At 44.7% G+C, this 22,698-nt stretch overlaps 1 protein-coding gene across 1 annotated transcript; it reads left to right on the top strand.

Annotated features, from left to right (window-relative positions):
* The first annotated feature begins 117 nt into the window (after positions 1-117).
* LOC142787031 (uncharacterized) lies at positions 118-21,240 on the top strand. The gene is made up of 5 exons (XM_075884656.1): positions 118-2,248; positions 10,883-11,012; positions 12,106-12,251; positions 13,446-13,578; positions 16,483-21,240. Exons 1-5 carry the CDS (start codon positions 2,191-2,193, stop codon positions 16,733-16,735), a joined length of 720 nt encoding a protein of 239 aa, XP_075740771.1. The 5' UTR covers positions 118-2,190; the 3' UTR covers positions 16,736-21,240.
* Positions 21,241-22,698: the final 1,458 nt, after the last annotated feature.

The following is a 22,698-nucleotide window of genomic DNA, read 5'->3' as shown; positions in this document are numbered from 1 at the left end:
CACTCTTTGATGCACACCTAAACTGCTCTGAAGTGATTTGACGAATTTTAGGTTCTTGGAGCTGCATGAACTCCAGGGATGAAAGTAGTTAGCCATAATAAACTATGGCCGCAGTTACGCCGAACAAGTCGTAGTGTACTATGACTGCGATATTTTTTTTAAACTTTGAACATTATACAGAGCGTCTAAGCTTGACCGGATGTTACCGGATGTATGATTGTCATCACCGCATGTTACCAGTGAATCACTCAAATGTTCCTATTATCTTTGTGATTTGTTGATTATCGGTAAAATTGAAGATGTCGAACGTAATTGTGCCGAATTTGTGGCCACTAATATGGGCTCCTAATGCGCAGTGCAATGTAAATGCGACTTCCGCACCATACTTGGCGTCTCCCGAGGCATTCGTTGTATAACGACTCATTTTTCGGACTTCCTCCAATGTATTTCGCAGTAATCGATAGAGTGCGTGTATCGAAAGTAGCCCCGTACTGAGTGATCACTCCATCGCGGCTGTATTCATCCGTACAAGCTGTCGAGCTAGTTTGATTGGATGTAGTTAGAATCATGGAATGATTATGAGCAGCGGATATATGCGTCTCGCCTTGACTTCAATCGCTTACGCCGTGTTACGCGATGACTGACTTCTCTCCTTACAACTCCTCGCCTGATCACTTTCCTCGCTGCGGTGATGCGGTCAAGGCGTCTTCCTTATCCCAATACGGCCGTAGGTTACGAGCACGGCAGATTTGTTTTCCCTCTACCACGTAACTGGGCATGCATCGTGAAGTATTGTGAACAACTGGGAGCGCGTCTTCGTTCATCGCTCGAAAGCGTTACTTGTAGTTGTACTACCGCTGTTACTGCTAGTACAACCAATTGTACAGCCAATAGTTCAGCGAATAGTTCAGCCAATAGTGCTGCAGTAGCAGCCAACAGTGCTGCTACTGCTGTTGCTGATACGACCCTTTATTTCTCGCCTTCTCTTATAACATCAACTACTACTACTACTACTACTACTACTACTACTACTACTACTACTACTACTACTACTACTACTACTACTACTAGTGCTCTGTCGCGCACTGCTAAGCTCGAAATCACGGGTTTGACTCCCGACCATGGGGGCTCCATCTTGATGGGCCAAAACGTAAGCGCAGCCGTGTACTTAGATTATTGTGCAAGTTAACATAGGTGCAGGTATTCAAACATAATGCAAACATAATGCACGTGAGGGTGTAAAAGTCAATAAATTGGTATTACAAGTGCTACCACTGCGACCACTATATTGCGACTGTTGCGTCTGATGCTATCGCTACACACACTACCATTGCTGGTGCAGCAGCTGAATATAAGAACCACTGCTATTAATGTTTTAGCCACTTTTGGTGAAACAGGCAAGGGTGAAGGAAGGAGTGCACACGGACGAGTACTCTTTGCTTCTTCCTTACTTGTTTCACCGAAAGTGGCTAAAAGATGAATTCGCTCCAGCTAGGATGGCTAGAAGTTTTGAGTTAACACTGCTCTTTTACAGCATACCACTGTTTACACTGGCAACGGATCGTGGCGCTGCCACAGCTACTGCCGTATTACTTTCTCCATCCCTCAAGTACGCCGACGACCACCAAGGAGAGAGATAGAGAGAGTGAGGGAGATAATAAGAGAGACGTAGCTCCATAAACGAAAAACATTTCGTTTCCCACGGGAAAGGTCATTTATTGTCGGTTCTTTAAAAACAAACACAGTTCTAACTTCTGGCGTGCGAAATTCCGCCGCTCGCATGTGTCGGCATGAAACGGGAGATAAAACGTCGCCGCGCGGACTCCGCCATGTAGGTTCCGTCCTTGCCGAGTCGTCGTTGGCAAGAGGGAGATGGCGAGACAAGAAAGGGCCCGGCGGCTCGAGGAGCTACCGCCGCGCACACTTCGCCCGTCTCGGAACGCTCGGCGCAGCGTTGCGTCGTAAGGGAGTCAAGGTAACCGTTCCCTCCAATCAAGGAAACTATCGCCTTCGCCGTGGCTCGCTGTTGAAAAAGCGCCCAACCACGACGACAACGACGTCGAACGAAGTGGCAACGTGGTGTGGGCTATAGCGGGCATTGAGTCGTCGCTTCTCGGGGTGGGCACACACAATTGAGTGCCGCGGCGTCGTCCAAGGATTTCTCCGCAGTTCCGGAAAGACACGGCGAAGATGCGGTACCTGCTCACCCTGATCGTCGGCGCTGTCGTGGGCCCGATCTTGAGCGCCGGTGAGTCACGATGCCGAGCGTTGATCAGTTTAATTAGCAAAGCATGGGAATTTCAACCACATCGGACGTATACCGAATAACCTCTAAGAAAAATTACGGGTGGAGACAGAAATGTTCACAGCGTACGCTTGCAGAAAAAAAAACAACGCACCTAGTCACCGGTCAGAAACGTAATGCACTTAGTCACAGGTCAGGAACGTCATGGTTCAGTGTAGCAAGCGTCGTAAAGATGCTAGCCTTCCCGAGGTATGAACGCGAGAGGCACACACTCACACTTTGGAAAACTACTCGGCATTTATGAATACTTGTTGCGTCAAGTCAGAGTAAACCTTTTACAGTCGTGAATTCACCCAGCTGTTGGAGCTGTCTTCAACGAAAGACGCGTGCTTGCAAGCCTAAACTAACGGTCAGAGCGTTCGGATGGGCGTTGTGGTCAAAGGCGTTCAATATTATTATCAGAGATAGTAATCGTGTGTTCAATCACATCATCACCTCTGTGTTTATTATGGTATTCTAGGCCAAATTTAGGCACTGCGAAGTTGTCTGACTGAAAATGCATTCTGTCTAGTGATGAAGTAACAGAGGGCGGAAAAGGGAAAGTTAATGAGCGATAAATGTTTTGATGAGGATGCGTAGCTGCCGAGAAGTCACATTCTATGTATCCCATCACAAACTATAGCGGGCGGCTGCTTCAAATCGCTTAGCTGGATATGATAAGAGAAATCATGTTAAGCAATACGCATAGCGCATAGAATTTAGTCATTGTTGTACTGTATATCAAACGCTGCTTATTCTGTTGATAAAGTAGCATGAGACGCTAGGTGCGCATAAGTGTTGACTTTTATTCATTGGACTTGAATAGGTGGGGCATAAAACATAGTTTTCGTAGTCACATACAAGTCACTACTACAACAACACTATACTAAAAAATCTAGGTGGCTTATGGAACACACAGATTCATTATGACATGAAGTGTAACACAGCACCTCATCTACAAGGGAAAATTGAGGAAATTCAAATAATATTGTGCTGTACTATAATTGCTGAAACATGGAAGCACTTTTGGCTAGATAACGAAGAGCTGCGGACGCTATGAGCATGCAGTGAATCACTGAAATTTTGGATGACTGCTTTTTTGGCTACACAGTCCTCAGGGTCCTGCTGGGCGCCCACAATCTACGCGTCAGTGGTCAGAAAGAAGTGCTTGCTAAGGCTTGGGTCATCGGACTCACGAGAGACAGCCTAACCGATGCGATGAAACTGCCTGTACGTATTAGGATTGCATGTTGCGAAAATACATACGCACACTCAGATACAAAGAGAAAATAATACACACATGCTAATTAAAAAAAGTCCGAAGAGCCAGTATGCTTAACTACGGTTCGATGTGTTCGTCATGCAGCTGGGACAATGTAACTATTAGTTGAGACGGGTAATGAGAGTATGGTTCCGGAGGAAGAGATCACGCCGGCGCACTGTCGTTGCTATGATTGTAGCATCGCCCAGCATGGCATTCAGTTGGACCATGCAGGTCCATACAGGACCATCGTGGCAGGGTTGAATGCATACATGTCCTTCCAGAGAGAAGCGCCTCCTTTATCTAAAGTAGGGGCTGGTCAGGCAAACGGTCATTTGCGCTATGTATGCATGGCGAAAAAAAATTCGGGGAGGGGGGGGGGTGAAGGGCACGGGCCCGGAGTGGTAGCCCTTCGCTATTCCACTGCCCGGTGGTGCTCTCTAGATGGGTGCCTTGTGGTGTTGCTCGCCCGGGATGAACCTTCAGGTCTCGCTAGTGACGCTGTCATGCTCAACAGGTGCGAACCTCCTGGCCATGACATTCGATGCAGTTTTTTTAAAGTAATATACTTTCTTAGTACGCATGGAACGTTTTCCGAAGGAAGATAGAGCCGAGAGATAGGACAGAGCGCACGTTCCCTGCGCACTAAAAAAGTATATTTCTTTCAACAATGCAATACCAACCAGCCCAAGTAGCCACTCCTTTTCATTCGATGCAGCACAGGCGAATTGAAACATATGGCGCAAAGCTTAACTTCTTGCTCATCTAGTCGTTCTCAGACTCTCGCGATTTGGATGTAGCCTGTATGGTGTTTGGTCACAACTGAATAGCCTCTGGACGACATTGAACGAAGGAACGTGATGGCATAAAGATACCACGAGCGAACATTGGTACATTGTTAGAAAGACGTTAGGCGTGAATGGTCACCGGAGTGACCAACCAGATACTCAAAGAAATTATACCACTCTCAAACATTCGTCGATCAACACACGTACATTGTTAGAAAGACGTTAGGTGTGAAGGACCACCGTAGTGACCAACCAGGTATTCAAAGGAATCGCACACGGACACTATGTTCGATCGGCTAGTAGAATACTGAAAACAAACTTGTTAATGCATTTAGCTGGGCTAGTTGGTATTGACTGAATGATTCACGTTTCTAGCGGACACGAACAAGGACCACAGAGAAAGACGCAGAGCAACATGTCTCCAGCGGCTGTCCTGTGTCTTTCTAGCTAGTTGTGCGTGTTCACTAGTGATATGAAGAATGAAAGGAAAGGCCGTCATTCAGAGTGTAGTGTAGGGTGAAGCTAAAATACAAAAGCTTAGTAGGTAAAGAAAAAAATTATGTTTCGGTAATATGTTTTAACTGACTTGTCGTGGAGAGTCTGAGGTTTGTACTACCTCGGCTACTGCATTTATTTGGATATGCCGCAACCATCCGTGCCAGCAACTAACACCTTTCACGGTAGGTTACTCTCTCATATTGTGTTGATCAAGAGGCTAGCTATAAGCACGAAGGTAAGTAACTCGAGAACTGGAAGCACATATGAAGTCATTTGCGCAAAATGCCGCAAGCTTAAGAAATGCTCGTGGGTCCACAATACTGCTGAATCAAGCGACCGCCTTCCTTCCTATGTTCTACTTACGAGAGATTGATCTGGCGCTTTCACGACTTGCTTCTGCACTCGTTTATGATGTATTAGCCGGATGACAAATGCAAAATGAATCTTCTGTCAAGTCTATGTTACGGCCAATAGGAGACATACGTCGGGCGATGAGGTTTGCAGAGAAGGCGGTAGTTGCACAAATATTTCATACAAGTGTTGCTGCTTGAAAATGCGGCATATTGCCACCTCGTTATCATCGATTCACTATATGCCTACTCTTTAGGTAAGTCCGCAATTCATTTATGACAAAGTAGTTGTGTCTGCGCCCCGTGTTACACGAAAAATCAGTCACAGAAGGAAGAGTTCTCGTACTTTAGCAAATGACTCTATAGCCGCCGTGGAGCCCTGTATTATCAACTCTGCGGATGCAAAGTACTTCTGACGACATTCATAAGCGTGCGATGGGGGGGGGGGGGATGTGGCGGCCACTCCCTAGTCACTTAAGAGGGGGGTTGCAAAATCAGCCCCATACATTGATAATAAAAAAGGGTGGGGGGCACTGCGACTCGGGGCTGGGGGGTGGTGCGCAGAGCCAGCTCAATACATTGACATCACAGGAAGGGGGATGCTGCGACGAACCTTTGCCCCCCCCCCCCCCCCCCCCGTCCCCTCTGAGAACGATCCCTACGCACGCCTATGACTACATTAGTTAATTTACGGTCTCCTGAGTGCAATCATAGACAAGATGTATTGCATGCGTCCGGGCATTTAACTCCATGCCTGTTCTGGCCGGCGGTCGAAATCGTCACCATTGTGCATAACTACAGAGTTATAGCTACTTAGTACCAAGGATGTGGGTGGCACTATGTGAGAAAGTATTGTCAAATGACAATTTGAAAGATGAAAAGTGGCCTTTTGAACGCATGCTGCGGAAACATTTTTTTTTAATTTCCTTAGAAAGACTTAGCACACCTTGTGTTAATTTTCGCAACACTGTGTCACGAGAAAGCTGGTGATAGCTAATCCTGTCTTAGCTAGGCGTTGAATCTCTGACCTCTCTCCTACGCTTTGATATAATATACCATAGCGGACTATTAGGGGACGCCGGCCTTTCTTGTTCACCATCTGTACGGAGAGCCTGGGCGCTGATTAAGCGCGTGCTGCTGTATAGTGATAGTTTTCTCTCTACGTCATGCGGACAACCTCGAAGCTAAAAAGCTCTGCTGGAAAAGATGTAAGGAATGTTTAGGCCTCTCTTCAAGACGTCGAAATAACGCAAACAACCACGCGAAGGAACCACCGGAGATTCGAAAGTATAGCATACAGGGATGAGATAGGCGTACGGCAACGTCGGTGGTAAGGTCGGTCATTGCCGGCGTGATACTTCATGGGACTTTTTACCGGCGAAAAGTGTTCGTACTTGTCAGCGCCCAGTATCATTAAACATTCAGTGGAAGTTCGCTACCGTTTTCAACAACAGCATCTCGCCGAGACAACAACAACAACAACAACAACAACAACAACAACAACAACAACAACAACAACAACAACAACAACAACAACAACAACAACAACAACAACAACAACAACAACAACAACAAACTGGCCAGTGGTCTCCCTGCAAAAGCTCAAATCGTGCCACGCGCAAACATTCGAGAGGCGGTGGAAAGACCGGTCACAACCCCTGTCATTGGCGGCGGATCACTGCGTGTGCCGAAGGTCACTTACGTGGTTGAGACATCCGCTGCTGCGTATGGTGTGTTGCGGGACGGAACAAGCCGAGACAAATAACGAAAAACAAAGACAACGCGCTGCGTGTCACGCTCTAGAAACAAGACGCAGTAAACAAAAGATCCATATCGTTCCCCGTAACTTTACTCCCGAGACGAAGACGTCGAGAGGAAATAAACATGGTCGCGCCCTTGAAGGGAATGAGTTTGGGCACTTAGTCCACTTAACTGACCGAGACGTACGCTCGCTTCCGAGGGGCAGCTAAGCGTGTGGTTCTGCCTAGTTACTTGGTTTGGTGAATGCCGTTGCGCGTGCGAGAGTTCAGCGTTGTGAAGCTGACCGCGATAGTTTGCCAAGCACGATACCCCGGACAAAATTAGGCGTAACAAAAGCAAGCTTTTATTGCGATGACAATTATATGGACAGTCTCGGCTGCTTTTCGCCGTTGCCGCTGCCGCCGCCGTCATGCACCGTGTATGTATACGTATTTATATATCAGGAAACTCAAAGAAAAAAAATGGGGGACCCTTAAGCTTCGTCTTTAAGAGTTGCACGCGATAGCGAGATCCAGCCTCTAGTGCGCCCCTCAACCGCTAAGTGCATACTTGTTAATATGTTTTTAAACACACACACACACACACACACACACACACACACACACACACACACACACACACACACACACACACACACACACACACACGCACACACACACACGCACGCACACACACACACACACACACGCACGCACGCACACACACACACACACACACACACACACACACACACACACACGCGCGCGCGCGCGCACGCACACGCACACACACGCACACACACACATGCACGCGCGCACGCACGAATAGACATTTATGATAGAGGTTTTTGATCTAAAGCAAGAGTCGCATGGCCTCCAAGATACACGCCGCGCACATGCTATTTTGGAGGCCACAAAGTGTCTTACGATGCCTCACAGATGGCAGCACATTATATAGCGTTTGCTGATAGCTTGATGAACCACCCCGATTTCGGGATGGGCATCTCCTAAAATGGCCATTTTTTGCTCTCTATGATATGGCTAAAAAATGTCGGGGGGGGGGGGGGGGGCACGTTCTCGGTGTGCCACCCTCTCGTGCTCGGCACCCTGCTCGTCGCGATGCGCCAACGCGCGCTTATCTCGCACGCGTACTTCGCTCCGCGGATGGACGCGGGGGGGGGGGGGGGGGCTAGGTGCTTGTGCGCGCGCGCTTATCCCTCGGTGGGGAGAATCGCGCGCTCTTCGGCTTTCACCGGAAAGATTGCGTTTAGATGCCGGGCGCACAAAGACCACTTCACTCGCCGGGCAGGCCCCGTTGCCGAAAAGAGCGCTCTTTTCAAGCATAGCATAGTAACAACTAGGACACTAGTTACTTCGCACTCATATCTATCACTGTGATTACGTTTCGTGTGTCGTTTTAGTTTAAACCGTGTGTTAAGCGTCGAGTGGTAGACGTTGTTAGTTAGCTTTCGTCCCGTGTGTGTCGTTTTCGTTGGTCATTTGTGCGTGAGGAGTGCGCTGCACGTTTCGATCTGCTAGCCGTTCTCAGTGTTACGTTCCAAGTTGTTGCTATCGCATTCATTGCTTCGCCCTTGCGGCGAAACTGTCACTTTCTAGTGGTGTGTTCACTTAAGCCGAATTGAAGCGAACTAAAGAGAAACGTTATATAATTTTCCTCTCATTGCGATTACTAAAACACCCTAATCTGCACACCCCTTAAACACTTTAAATTGTAGCACGGTCGACACTGGCTAATTGTTAATGTTACATTTTAGGCAGTTATTGTGTCCTCATAATTTCATTTTTGTTTGCAATGCTTCAATGTGAAATTGAAATGTAGGTTGTCCCATAAAAGTATTTCAACATTGCACGCGCATTTCAACAGTCAAACCTGTGATTCGGCCCCCTCGTAATGTTTCTTGTAATATTGATTTATTTTCGATACCGTCGACTCCAGTCTTGGAGTCATTACAGATAGCACAATGCAGATAATATTGATTCATAACGAATAACATTCAAAGTAACCTATCAAATCATGCAGTGTATTGTTAAACAAGAACAAAATACAAAGAATCATTACTACGTTAAACAGTTGAAAAGAACGAGGAAATATTCATACCAAGATTTGCATACTCTGTTACAAAAACGAATTCGGCGGATCCCCTGTTAATTGGGAATCGATGTTATACGAAGCAGGCAGATGCAAGGTGAATGTGTTTCAACTTTTGCATTGAACGAGTCGTTATGAAGTGGTGCTCAATATATGTGCAAATCCACGCACACACATACGTTAAACCAACACACATATTATACATTAGTTTATATTAGCAGTTGTTTGCAGTTGCATAACGATTCCAACATGAATATTAGCAACACCAGAAGCGGTAAGCTAATATGAAGCACTGGTGTTCGCGCTGGGGCTCACGAGGATGGTAGGTCTCAACACTTCTACACAAATCAACATCAGCGTATGACGCTCAACTGCAAACGTTAATTTAACATAACGGCTGCACCATAAAGTACATATGCAATGCTTATAAAATTTCATAGCCAGTACTGCAACCAGTTGAAGTTGTAAAAGACTATGTCTACTTAGGACAGGTAATAACCACGAAGCCGAACCACGAGATTAAAGTAACTAGAAGAATAAGAGTGGGGTGGAGCACGTGTGGAGTGGGGTAACAAGCACTCTCAAATCATGAAAGGTAGATTGCCACTATCCCTCAAAAGGAAGGTACATCTTGCCGGTACTTAGCTACGGAGCAGAAAACTGGAGAATTACAAAGAGGGTTCAGCTTAAATTGAAGACGACGCAGCGAGTAATGGAAAGAAAAATGGTAGGTGTCACCTTAAAAGACAAGAAGAGAGCAGAGTGGATTAGGAAACAAACCGGGGTTAAGGATATCAGAGTTGAAATCAAGAAGAGGAAATGGACATGGGCCGGGCATGTAGCGCTTAGACAGGATAACCACTGGTCATTAAGGGTAACTAACTGGATTCCTAGAGAGGGCAAGTGAGTTAGGGGGAGACCGAATGTTAGGTGGGCAGATGTGATTAAGAAGTTTGCGGATATAAATTGGCAGCAGCAAGCACAGGACCGAGTTGACTGGCGGAGCATGGGAGAGGTGTTTGTCCATCAGTAGACGTACTCAGGCTGATGATGATGATGATGATGATGATCATGATGATGATGACGACGACTGCAACCAGGATTGACGTTTTACGAACATTATGACCAATTTGCAAAGCATTTCCGAGATCTGACATGGCTTTGTGGTGAAATACGTGATTCCCTTGAAGAATGCGAGGGTTCGATTCCTGCTAGGACAATGAAATTTATTCTTCGCATTTGTCCGGTCAACGCATCCGATATATGCTTTTCCTTAAAGATCAAGCGCTAAGATTATCCATGTGTGTTCTAATTGTGTTCTAATGTGTGTTCTAACTCGGTCCATGTGTGTTCTATCCATGTGTGCCGTTCCTGGGTAGATATAAAATATCTATCACCTGTGGCACATACCCGCACACCAGGGGCGCATACCCGCACACCAGGGGCGCATACTCATACCCTGGTATGTGACACTGCTTTATTTTTCGAAAAGTGTTCGACGACCTACCCGACGAGATTGCGACAATATTCATGCCATGACCAGGGCGTCGTATTCGTCGAACCATCTTACCCTCCCGTACTAAATTAGGTGTACGTACTCCAAGTTAAGGGGGTGATCATGAGAACACCAAGATGTAGGCGGCTAGATAGATAGATAGATAGATAGATAGATAGATAGATAGATAGATAGATAGATAGATAGATAGACGCCAAAAGTGCTTGCAGTACGTAAACAAATGCTTCGCGTTTATTAAGTATTTAGCGCATCTTCCAATCAGCCCAGCCATCACGCATTATACACAACTGGCAAAGTAACGAAGGACTTTGGTGGTAATAGATCATTCATACGCAGATGCAAAGTACCTGCGTGACAATCCCGACTGTGGAGATGACGCCATCGATGCCTGCGGCACGGAGTTCATTTCCTTTGGGCACGGACCACGGCTGCCCGAGAACGAAACCCATCTCGCCGAGAGCTGCAAGTGAGTACGACATTGGTTGCCGTGACACGCTGGCGATGGACTTGCGTGTGATACCTCAATGACACGAGAGCTTCAATCAGTGAAGTGAAAATGCTGGTGGAAATGAAAGTGTGTGTCTTTCGAAGCTCACTTCGTTACTGGAAGCCTGCATGGACGCTTGAGTGTAAGCGAGCACACATGCACGCACGTATGCCACATGCACACCATGCACATGTAGGTGCGCCCACACTATATGATGAACCAATCACATGCACATAGACACATGCAGAAGCGTGCTCACAGGAGGAGCAGCCACCCACCCCTAATCATCAAATGAGGGTGCTAAGTATGCCCTCGTAGCTTTACTCAGTCGGACACCTTTTCTCATTGTTGAATGTTGATGTTTATGGCCATGCAGGTTTCTGTAGATAAGGCTGACGAACGCCCTTGATGTCGTATTTCAATAAGTGTTTTTTGTTTACTTCCTATTCGTACCATTACCACCAGAAGAAAGGGGACAAAAGGCAGGCAGGCCAGTGGTAAAGCGTCGGACACGTTATTTTAAAGTCGCACGTTCAGTCTCTGTCCACGGCAAGTTATCTATTCTTCCGCTTTACTTTTTTCACATTTATACTTGTAATAAAATGCCCTATACTTTCCTTGGCATAGTTGTCTGTTAGTCGGTTGGTTGATTCCTCCATATCTTGGCGCAATTCACACCGGGGGATAGATATTCATTTATGCAAATACATACGAGGCTATTTGATTCGAGTTGTTGTAGCGTCATGTATGTGTTAAGTTAGCCAACAGTGTTTGTACAGAGGCGGGCAGGGGGTTACAATTCCCAGCTTGTGCTGCCATACGACTGCAGGGGAAAGCGGCTTGGTAACCTTCGAACCTCTGCCCTTCGAGTGCTTTTTTGACGAACCTGACTTACTATCTTGCTTCCCTTGTGCATGCCGATCGCTTGCCCTTCGGTAGTTTTCCCAGAGTAGCAAGCGTGGTAGTTTGGAGGTTAGGTGTGTTCTTTGGTGGCGTAAAAGTCTGACTGTTATATGTTACTCGGCATTTTCATCCATTGCTACTGATGTGTATCTATCCCGAACCCTCGCAGGCGCCAGCTGAAGGGAATCGAGTGCGCCAACGAGTACTCAGAGCGCTGTCTTCTGGGCTTCTTTCGAGGTTCGGCCGTCACGGCATTGACAACGCTGCAAGAGGAGACGGAGCGGAAGTGCGACGCTACGCACCCGGACCACAGGCGTAATGTATATAGCGCACTAGACAGCACCCTGGCCGCAGCTTTGATACGCGGGTGCCCTTTTGCGCATACAGGTGTCACGTGTGATTTCATTATTCACTCCTTCTTATTTACGTCTGTTTCTTTAGTACATTACGCTGTCCGAAGACCACGCAAGAGGAGAGGCAGATGGACATAGCGAATAGAAGTGTATTAGTTATGTGAACTTGGAAGGTAGCTCTAGTGGACGTCGATGAAAGGAAGGCACATTGACACACCGAAGCACTTGCACACAGCCACACAGTTTGCCTTCCTTTCGTCCACGTTCTCTAGCGCTTGCTATCCAAGTATAAATTTCAAACTCGCTTCCCCCCCCCCCCCCCCAAAAAAAAAAAACAGCACTATCAGTTATGTGAGTGCGTAAAGTAAGTATTTGCGCATGAAGAAAATCGGCAGATCTCCGTGAACCTGATGGACACGAAAATATGTATCATCGTTCTGTTTTGTCGCGGATAATCTGTAGAAGATAGCAAAAGCGACACCTACTCGAAAAGAGAGCTTGCGGTGTCGCTGCGTAGGCACTGATAGAAATTAATTCAAGAAAACCATGAGAAAATTTTGATAGATTCAAGCCTGAAGTCAAAGCACTGGATACTTTAATCGCTATATATACCATCCCTCTCCCGTTAACGAAAAAAAAAGAGAAAAAGAGAAGCAACAGCCAGTTAACATGACATATAGAGTATGATTTTAGTAATTCGCGTGTACGCATACCACTCGCTTAATAATACTCATATGTCAATGGGTTATAAGAACAAACCAAGGTCAGTCAGTCACGCTTTTAATTTAGTCCTGGTGCTCTAGATCGCTTGATGTAGAACGTACATAGCTGCCTTTGTGTTCGTGTTTGGAAATTATTGTTCCACTACACAAACAATTGTTTCAAGACCTCGTTAAACTAGTCCCTCTGTTGTTCAAATAAAGTTCTTTGTATGTACGTACAAAGTTTCCCGTGTGTTCGTGTTTGGAAATTGTTGTTTTACTGCGTAAACATTTAGCTTGGAGAAGAAAAACACAATATCCGCGGAAGCACGCAAATACGTGCAGGTGATGCACGACTTCCCACACAACATTGTGAGGCATTTAAGCTGCACGACATGCATTCCATCTATGCACACCCACGGAGTTCCTTCTCTAATTGCTGTGAATGCGCGCAGGCTACCTGAAGAGCGCCCCCTGCCTCAACAAGGCGGGCGACCGGATCCACAAGTGCGTGCAGAACTTCAGGGAGGATCTGTACCGGGTCGCGCTCAAGGCGCCGCCCAAGGAGAAGATACGCTACGCGTGCTGGTACGTTAAACACGAGAAGATTGCAGCTTACGAGAAATGAAAATGTGGCAATCTTAACCACCTCACCTAACATGGGCGTATCCAGGCGGGGTGCAACGTTTATCCCCCCCCTCCACCGAAATTTTATAATTTTCGTGTGTGTGTTGGGAGGGGGGATCAAAAGTTTCCAGGTTGCGCTGCCACATAACTACAGGGGAAGGTGGCCTACGAACTTTGGAACCTCCGCCTTCCGTGTACCCCATTGTCCTCCCTGACTGACTCTTGCTTCTGTAGTGTATGCCGATCGTTTTCTCTCGGGTATTTTTTCTTAGTTAGCGAATATATACATGTAAAGCACGAACTTACATAAAACATTACTGAACATCACCCCCCCCCCCCAAAAAAAAAATTCTCGCTAGGCCTTTGTCAACTACGGTAGATACGAAATAGCAGTTTTGAGAGCCAACAATAAAAATGAATAAGATAAGACAGGGAAGTTTATTGCAAACTGGTAGCAACATTTCAGGTGAGTACAACTGTCTGGTGTAACGAATTTTTTTCAGCGGCCCATGGAAGTAGTTATTCTGGATATGCTCACAAAGGAGGGTTTACTTGCAGTGAGAAAGTACATCTCCAACTAATTGGACACTTTCTTTGAGATCACCCTTGATCACATTTACAGTAGTATATATAATGCATTCATTAGATATGTCTTATGTATGCATATATAATGTATTTATTAGATATGTCTGATGAATTCATGCATAAGGGTAATATATTTTATGCACCACTTATAGTCGTTTGTTTGGTCGTTTCTGATAATTGCAGTCTTAAATACACTGTTGCAGTTATAAAGTCTTTATTGGAGAATGTTTAATCAGACTGTACCGTACGAAGAACTTTAGTTAATCATCCTGAGAAGTGGCACTTCTCAGGAAGTTTTAAAATTTTAAAAAGGTAAATGCGTTAATCATAAAAAAATAATTAAAATTCTGACCGCAGCAGCGGAATTTTTGGTGGACGCGAAAATAGTTCAGGCCCGTGTACTTAGATTTATGGGCACGTGAAAGAACCCCAGGTGGTCAAGATTTCCGGAGTCCCCCTTTGTGGCATCTGTCATAATCGCATGGATGTTTTGGGACGTTATGCCCCAATAATTATTCGTCATAAAATCCATTCACCATGATGGAGTGTGGTAGGGTTCCTCTACAGCATTTCGCAGCATTTCCGTTTCCAAGAGCTGCTGCTTACCAAGCAGCTGGCTCGCCCTGAACACTCTCACGTGCTAATGAGGTACAAATGCAAGGAAGGCGTTTAATTGGCTGCACAAAGTTCCGCAACGAGGTATTTGTGTCTGCAAGCAGTAACCACGTACTGTCCAATAAAATTGTTTCGCAATGCGAAAGTGCATGTGGCAGACAGAGCAGCATGTTGGAGTCACGAAAGTACCAGCGCAATCAATTTTTTTTGCTGCCCAACCACAAACAGGGGACAGAAGAGATAAGACACAGCCATAGCTTCCGACTGTTTCTTTCTTTTAAAACGCTTGACGTTATGCTCATTAAGTTCTACATACTCACGACACTCATGCTCAATTCGCGTCTTATTAGAAATACGTAGGGATGTTCACGTATTCAACAGGTGACTAACCCTAAGTACTTCTTTCTATCGGTAACAGATCTGCATTCAGAGGAAAACAATTTCCTGCTTGGATTACTTCGTTTGCAGTTCGATATCAGCACGTCGCGATGATGCTGCAGCCTGAAAACAATTGGTTCAGAACAAGTGCTGCAATGAGCAGACCACCAGCATTGATTTGAATGCTCAAAGTTTTACAAACGCTCTTTCATCGCATACGCAGCGACCTCTTTTCCCAGAGTAAAGAGTAACTGGCATACCACATTGCAAGCACAACCTCTAAATTTATGCCTATGGTTGATGCCCCCCTTTTGACCTAGATACAAGGACGTACTTTTTGAACAACATGCTAAGTTTTTCTGGAGCATGAAAAAACTAAATTTAGGTTCACCAATTTGCTGCTTTATTAAAATGGCGTGCGATTGTATGCGTATACGAAATTACAGCGGTTGTTGCCTTTCCCTAGCTGGCTGGAATACGTTAGCGTTTATCGCTGTCATCGTTTATCGTTTAGCTCCGTCAACAGGAACCTGCACAATGTCAGGATAACCAGCCGAAGTAAGCTTTTAATCCAGAGGTCGCGGGTTCGATTCCTATCACTGCGGTCACATTTCGGTGGAAATAAAATGGTAAGAGGCCCGCATACTGTACGATGTCAGGGCACATTAAACAACACCAGATGGTCGAAATTTCAGGACCTTCCACTACGGCGTCTTTCATAACCAAATCACGGTTTGGGGATGTGAAACTCCAGATGATATTATCTATTAAACCTTTTCGGATGAAAGTGTGTGTTGAAATATGTTGAAGCATTGATATGCCTCTGTATGTATATATGCATGCGTGTCTTTGTGACTTTGTGTTTGTATATCTATGTAAACGTTCAGGAGTATATACCTGTGTGTATATATAACATTGCCTCACTGCCAAATATAAAGGGTTCTAGGCTAGTCAAGCTAACCAGGGACAGCTTCTTTTCTACAATCCCTCCATCTGTATTTAAAAAAGATGGCAAATAAACTTAGTAAAAAATACTGCTCCTGAGAGCTGTAACTCAATTTGTGCTCGTCGAAGTTTCCTAAATAATTCCTAAACAAATACCTAACAATGCCATGCTTAGCAAGTATTGAAGGCGCAGGCCAATAGGGCAGAATTGGCTTATTATTTATCAGATGCAACATGATCGACGAACATGCATAAATAATTTAACACCAAGAAACTTCACCCCAAGCTACGCACTTATGTAAGTGCGCAACACTTATTTTTGTTCTATTTTTACCTATGCAGCGAGTACAGCAAGATGTACAGCTGTAAGCAGGCCAGCCTGAGGGAGAACTGCAACGACCCCAAGGCGATCCAGTACGTCCGCGAGACGGCCGAGTACGTCCTGCACAACCTGGTCAAGGTCTTCTGCGGCCGATACGAGAGCGGCTCGGCCGAATGCGACGCCCTCGACAAGCTGCCGGCGCCCGACTCGAAAGAGGACGCACCCAAGAGCTTCATCCTGCTACTCAAGTCATTCGCCGCCGCCGTGCCTTAAAAACTTGAACACCGTTGATTGTATCTATAGCGCGAAGTCACCGGGATGGGTGACAGACTGGGTTATTGCGTACAAGCAGTTCAGTGATGTCGCGGTAGCAGACAATGCGGACTGGGAGCATATGGGAAATGTTGGTTTCGCTATGTGCAGTTCATTTAATGTTAAAGGGACACTGAAGAGCAAAACAATTTTTCGCGCACTAGCAAAGTTCAATTTCACAATCCCGAAAACACCACCGCGATACGACACTTGGTAAAACGAAAAAAAAAAGAATGCGCCAAAAAAAGAGAACGAGACACCACCTCGAGATTACCGGGCCACGCACCGTGAATTCAGAACATGCATCCACTGGGTTCTGCGTAGTGACTAATCAATAAAAATGAACTGCAATGTCATTCGTGGGTGTCAAAAACCTAGCGTACGAAATTTCGGAAAATTTCATGCAGCCGATGTCACAAAAAATACGGGAAATGCATTTTTAAATGTTTGACCTGACGCGCACAGATTTCCGCACGAAATTTAAAACTGAGACTTAAACCTCGATTTTCTCCCTTACTTATTCGACTTATGATAATGACTTGTCAAAATGGCTGATTGAGTGCGTTGGTGATTCATAACGTTTGAAATATGAGCGCGATACGTAGACAGGGACAAAAAACTCACGGACAAGGGTTTGCCACAAGCTGAAAGTTTAATAAGAGGGCTCTGAAGTATATACTGACAGATTAAACATTTCTTAAGCACATACGATGAGGTCAAACGGCAAAACAAAAGAACGAAACCGATATTACATAGATATTTTATCGATTTTGTTATGTTGATTTGCTATTTGGTCTCACCATGTATGTGCTTACGAAATGATGCAACATTTATTTATGAAAAAAAAGGGAGGTGCGAATGCCAAGGGTTGTTTCTCCCATTAAACCTTCAGTTGGTAGTAAGCGCTTGTTCTTGTCTTTCCTGTCTCTGTCTACATATCGCGCTCGTATTTTGAAGCATTATGATAGGGAAACATATGGCGTTACAGTATTCAGTGTGCAGCTGTTTAATCTAAACCAAGTCATTGTTCCTCTTTGGTGTCCCTTTAACTTGCTGTGGATGGCTGTAGACGTATTAGCGTGGTGTCCACGAGAAATTGTCGGCAGAAAACGCCCCTTTCTTTTTTCAATGCACATAATATGACAATAAGGAAAGCGAGGGCACTTCAGCCGCCTGGGCCGGGTGTTTGTAATTCCAGCTTGTACAATGTATAATGCGCTGATTCGCGGGCTGTATGTAGTATCGAGGCACCGTGGCCTGTAAACTTTTCATGCGGAACGTGAAATGTAACAAGCACAGCATACTGATCGACCCACCACACACACAAAAAAAAAAACAAAAACAAAAACAACATAGTTTCACAACCACCCAGCTCTAGGCTGCAAACACGTAATACATTGTTACTCTTAAAAAGTGTTTGCGCCTCTAGGCACCATCTTTATATATCTTATACTGTATATATCACAGAGATTACTTTTAACCACCATTCTTACTGCAAGCGGTACGTCGATGTTGTAGCTTTAAAGGGCTCACCTGGCTCTACTTGTGATAAAATGTCAAGTATAAAGCTGCAGCGAAAATCATTAAATTTAAGTTATCAACGATTGAAAGTTGGATACTCCGGATTACTCTTCCCTATTTACAATTTTAGATAACGAGTCTGCAATTGCAGGTCACTATCGTATACATGAATGATAAAGAAGAAGCTGTGAAGAAATTTGTCGGATTGGTTGAGTCTGGCGCTGGTGTATAGGTTTATTAGAAAGTAAAAAAAAATACTTGCTCAAAAAGAGGGCGTTAGAGTTTGTCTTAAGAAAAATACAAAAAAAACATCAGTGTTTCTATCGAAGTCAGTCAAGAATACTCATCATTTTCTTCTTAACTTCAAGCAAACTTCTTAGATGTCGCAATTACGCCTTCGCTTCATGACACAGATTGCGTTTTCGCTTGTGGAATTGGAAGTAAGGTCGAACATTTTTTACACTTCTTTACGTTTTTAATTTTATTACAACGAATGAGTGTACAAAAAGTATTTTGCTCGAGCCCGCTAATTATGATAACATTAGCAAGTTCTAGTGCGCAAAGAGGAGCCGCAATCTGAATCTCAAGATTACATAATGAAAGATATTATGTTGCGCTGACATTTTCCATAATAGTCAAGTATTACTTATTGTTCAGCCTGTAAAACCACGCGGGTTCTGAGAGCAACTTCAAACATGATAATTCCAACTTCAAAGATAATAATTGCGTGGCAGTTACATAACTTTTATCCTGATTAAGAAACACTGCAGTGTCTTACTTTAGTTGTATATGCTCAACTTGATTCATTTTCCGCTACTTCAATGACGTCAAGCAGAGAGAAATATAGCCGCCCAGGCATGTTTGTTTGTTGATGACAAAGCCAGCGAAATGGAATAAGATTCTCTGAGCAGAAGTCAGTCACAAAGTTAATAATCCTTATCGATATTCTTTTTATAGCATTTGTTGCAGACCAGCATTTTGGCTATTTCTTTCTGATACACTCAAGTTTTATTTATCACATACTGCGGACCAAGTATGGTCCATGCAGCCCCTATTTCTACAATATATCGTATTATACTCTTGATTGCTCCCGCTTCATCAATATATCTCCTTTTCTATTATTGCTTCAGATCACTGAATCCGAGCTCCTTAAAAGGTTGATGCCTTTTAGGGGTCCTGACAACTGTACACTCTGGTTTAATACCACAATGTGCTGAGTTTAGTGGTGATTTTGTTGCGACAGCCTAATGCTGTTAAGCATATTCACTCAGGCATGCTTTTAGCCTCATAAAGTCATGTCGATGCTCGAATACCAGAACACGACAATGTTGTTATTGAGAAAGTTCTTCTTTTTGAATTTTTTTGCCACGTTTGTGATCCTTAATTAAGTTCTTGTTTCCGTATATAGTGGACAATTTTCTGTGCCCGTATCTCTTATCCGCATTTCAGTCACCATGCAATTTTTAACAATTTCAATTGCACTGCACCTTGTTGCCAAGCTTCTTTCCCTCTTCCTTCATTCACTGTGGCCGCTTTTTTAGGCCGACATATTTGGCAAATCATGCATACATTTCTTCTCATCTGCATTTCTAAGTCCATTTGGAAAACTAACTTTTCTCTGCGCATCTCTTAACAGAAAGGAGCCCAGCCCACTACCACACTGCGCTAACTCATTTGCAATTTCACCATCTGCCTTCAAAGCTAATCTGCCAATTGACGCTCAAAAAATTTGAGCAGCGCTTGTCTCAGCTGTATATACTGAAATAAATTCAATTTGCGGTACCTAACAGCAGCAGCGCCGGTCGGACATGCAAACTTCCATGCAGAATTTCAGTTAGTCAATGAAGAAACAGTCCAGAGTTCGTCAGCAATCTTCAATCCCAGGTCAGCCTCCCAGAATTCATCTTTCTGCGCTGCACCGTAGACCTCGAAACCAACGTGTAGCAGACACAAAGGAGACTTGCCAGTAAGAAGATGAGAAAGCGGACGACGCTGTCTTTAAATCAATGGGGGCCTAATTGTTCTGGTATCATCTGGAACGAGCAAACAGATGCATCCGCTTCTTCTGCCCGTGACCGTGCGAAATACGTTGCTACTCCACTGTCAAAGTCAGGTGCAGCGCGAAATCTTCGCACGTGTGCACGGAAGCTTACCTTGGGGCAATGGAATTCGACATTTCTTTGAAATCAGTGCATTCATGGCTCCCCATATGAAGACTGTGGCTTCCTCACCGCCTGCCACGACTTGCCTCATCTGTCGTCTGTGCCTTGAAATAGCCTATACTAATCAACGCCTGTTTCAATGTCATGGGAAGCGCCACAAGCCAGATTGTGATGGTATGGAAGAAAATTGATGATTACTCACCTTCCAAGCAAGTGTCGTCGCTACGGCGCACAAAGAGAAATCGGCGATCAGCACTGCTCGAGAGGACCGACAGTTATCTCCTTTGAAGAACTTGACTTGCTGCGCAAGTAGAGGGAAGAAAGAGCGGGGAGACAGGGAAAACCGCAGTAGTTTCCAAATATGAACCAACCAGTCTGCAAAGAAGTACTGCCCTTTTGGACATCATCGTTACGGAAACCAGTTCCCTAACGTTGTCAACTTGAACTCCTATAATATCGCCAGTGCGTTCTCCTAGGCCTTCAAGTGGGAATGAACTGAATGCAGTGAGTGGGAACACTTTTTTTTTTAATTTCTCCTAGTCTTTCCAGCCTCTACCCAAACCACAATTGTAGAGTAGCAAAGCGAAGTGCACACCTGCCTAACCTATATGCTTTTGCTCTCATTTGCTCTCTGGCTTTTCTCTCTCTCTCTCTCTCTCTCTCTCTCTCTCTCTCTCTCTCTCTATTTCTCCTTCTTGCCCCAAAGCGATACAAAGTTCTGATTATAAGCGTAGTTCCGATAAGCGTATGCTCATCTTATGTGAATAAAGTTCTTCTTCCGAATGTAAGTGCTATAGTACCATCATTCACCTACTTGTACACACAAATCCTCATATTTCATTTATTCGCAATGCCTTTCACTGATTTCTTCAGCATTTCGCTTGGCCTTACCCTGAAATTAATTAGCTGAACTTCTACCTATGTCACTTCTTAGTAATTTTGGAATCAACGTGCCTGTATTTAGCTATGGGAATTCATGACTTGCTGTGGAAAAGAAATGAAAAAATTAGGAAACGCTAGAGCTTCGCCTTTAAGAGTTGAAGGCAATAGCGATGTCCTGTTCCTAGTGCGTATCCTTAAAAACACTTAATGCATGAAACCTTTTCGAACTTGCTATGCACCCATTACGTGGCCTTAAAAAGGAACAACAGGCGCAGTAGCGTGAGTGCCTTTTATAGTGAGTGCCCGGCTTTAAACCACCAAGTGATTATGATAATCCCGTGTTCCGACGCCCGCTGAGAATGTGTGCTTTTACCAAGCATTACTACTGCAGTATTTTATGTTGTATTTGAGAGCACGTATACAGGACAGATGTGTATGTACAACATGAAAGTTACTTTCACTGCATTTCCAAACAGAGGAAGTTATTTTCACTGTGTTACCAAGCAGACGCATGATCGTGTGGTAGAGCATCTGCTTGCCACGCAAAATAGGGGAAGGGGAGAATATATAAATGAAAATTGTTAGCAAGGTGGGACTCAAACCAGCAAACTCATGGTCTGAAGGCGAGCGTCGTAACTGTATCAAGCTTGCGCATGGCGCAGGAAACTACAAAGAGAAAAAGAAGGAAGGAAGGAAGGAAGGAAGGAAGGAAGGAAGGAAGGAAAGAAAGAAGGAAGGAAGGAAGGAAGGAAGGAAGGAAGGAAGGAAGGAAGGAAGGAAGGAAGGAAGGAAGGAAGGAAGGAAGGAAGGAAGGAAGTGCCTGGAAACTGTGGCACACATCCACACTGGGGGATAGGCCAAGAACCGGGTAGTTCTGACTAAATATTGTTAATTTGTCAGCTCGGGGTTTTTAAACTATACAAAAAAACAAAGATTAAATGAAGAATACACAATTAGAAATAACGAATAGAGAAAATGAAGCAGATGGTTTCACCAAGAAGATTAAGTAAATGAATGAATGAAGCAATTTCAAAAAAGGGGTAATTTAACAGTAATAATAGGTTCTACAGTCTGAATCTTTTTGAAGCTTTAATAAATTCCTGCAAGGCATCGGCAACTTTCCCGTCAGTGAACCCCAGGGACAAAGTCCCCAAAGAAAGTACATTTAGAAACGAGGGCAGCGGGGTGCTTGTTAGATAGTCGGTTCTTCGTATCCTCGTCTTTTCATGCACCGTATGCAAGTCCAATATCTCCACATCTACATCCCCACTGCCAATTGTTGTCTATTACAATGCAATACCATCTGGCACGCACCGACACCCTGCGTGGTAAGCATTCGAGTCGTCTTACATGCCGACA

The sequence above is a fragment of the Rhipicephalus microplus genome, unplaced genomic scaffold (assembly GCF_043290135.1).
Source record: "Rhipicephalus microplus isolate Deutch F79 unplaced genomic scaffold, USDA_Rmic scaffold_42, whole genome shotgun sequence".
In the NCBI taxonomy this organism is placed as follows: domain Eukaryota; kingdom Metazoa; phylum Arthropoda; class Arachnida; order Ixodida; family Ixodidae; genus Rhipicephalus; species Rhipicephalus microplus.
Note: the sequence above shows the minus strand (reverse complement) of the source record. Positions and strands in the feature narration are given on the sequence as shown.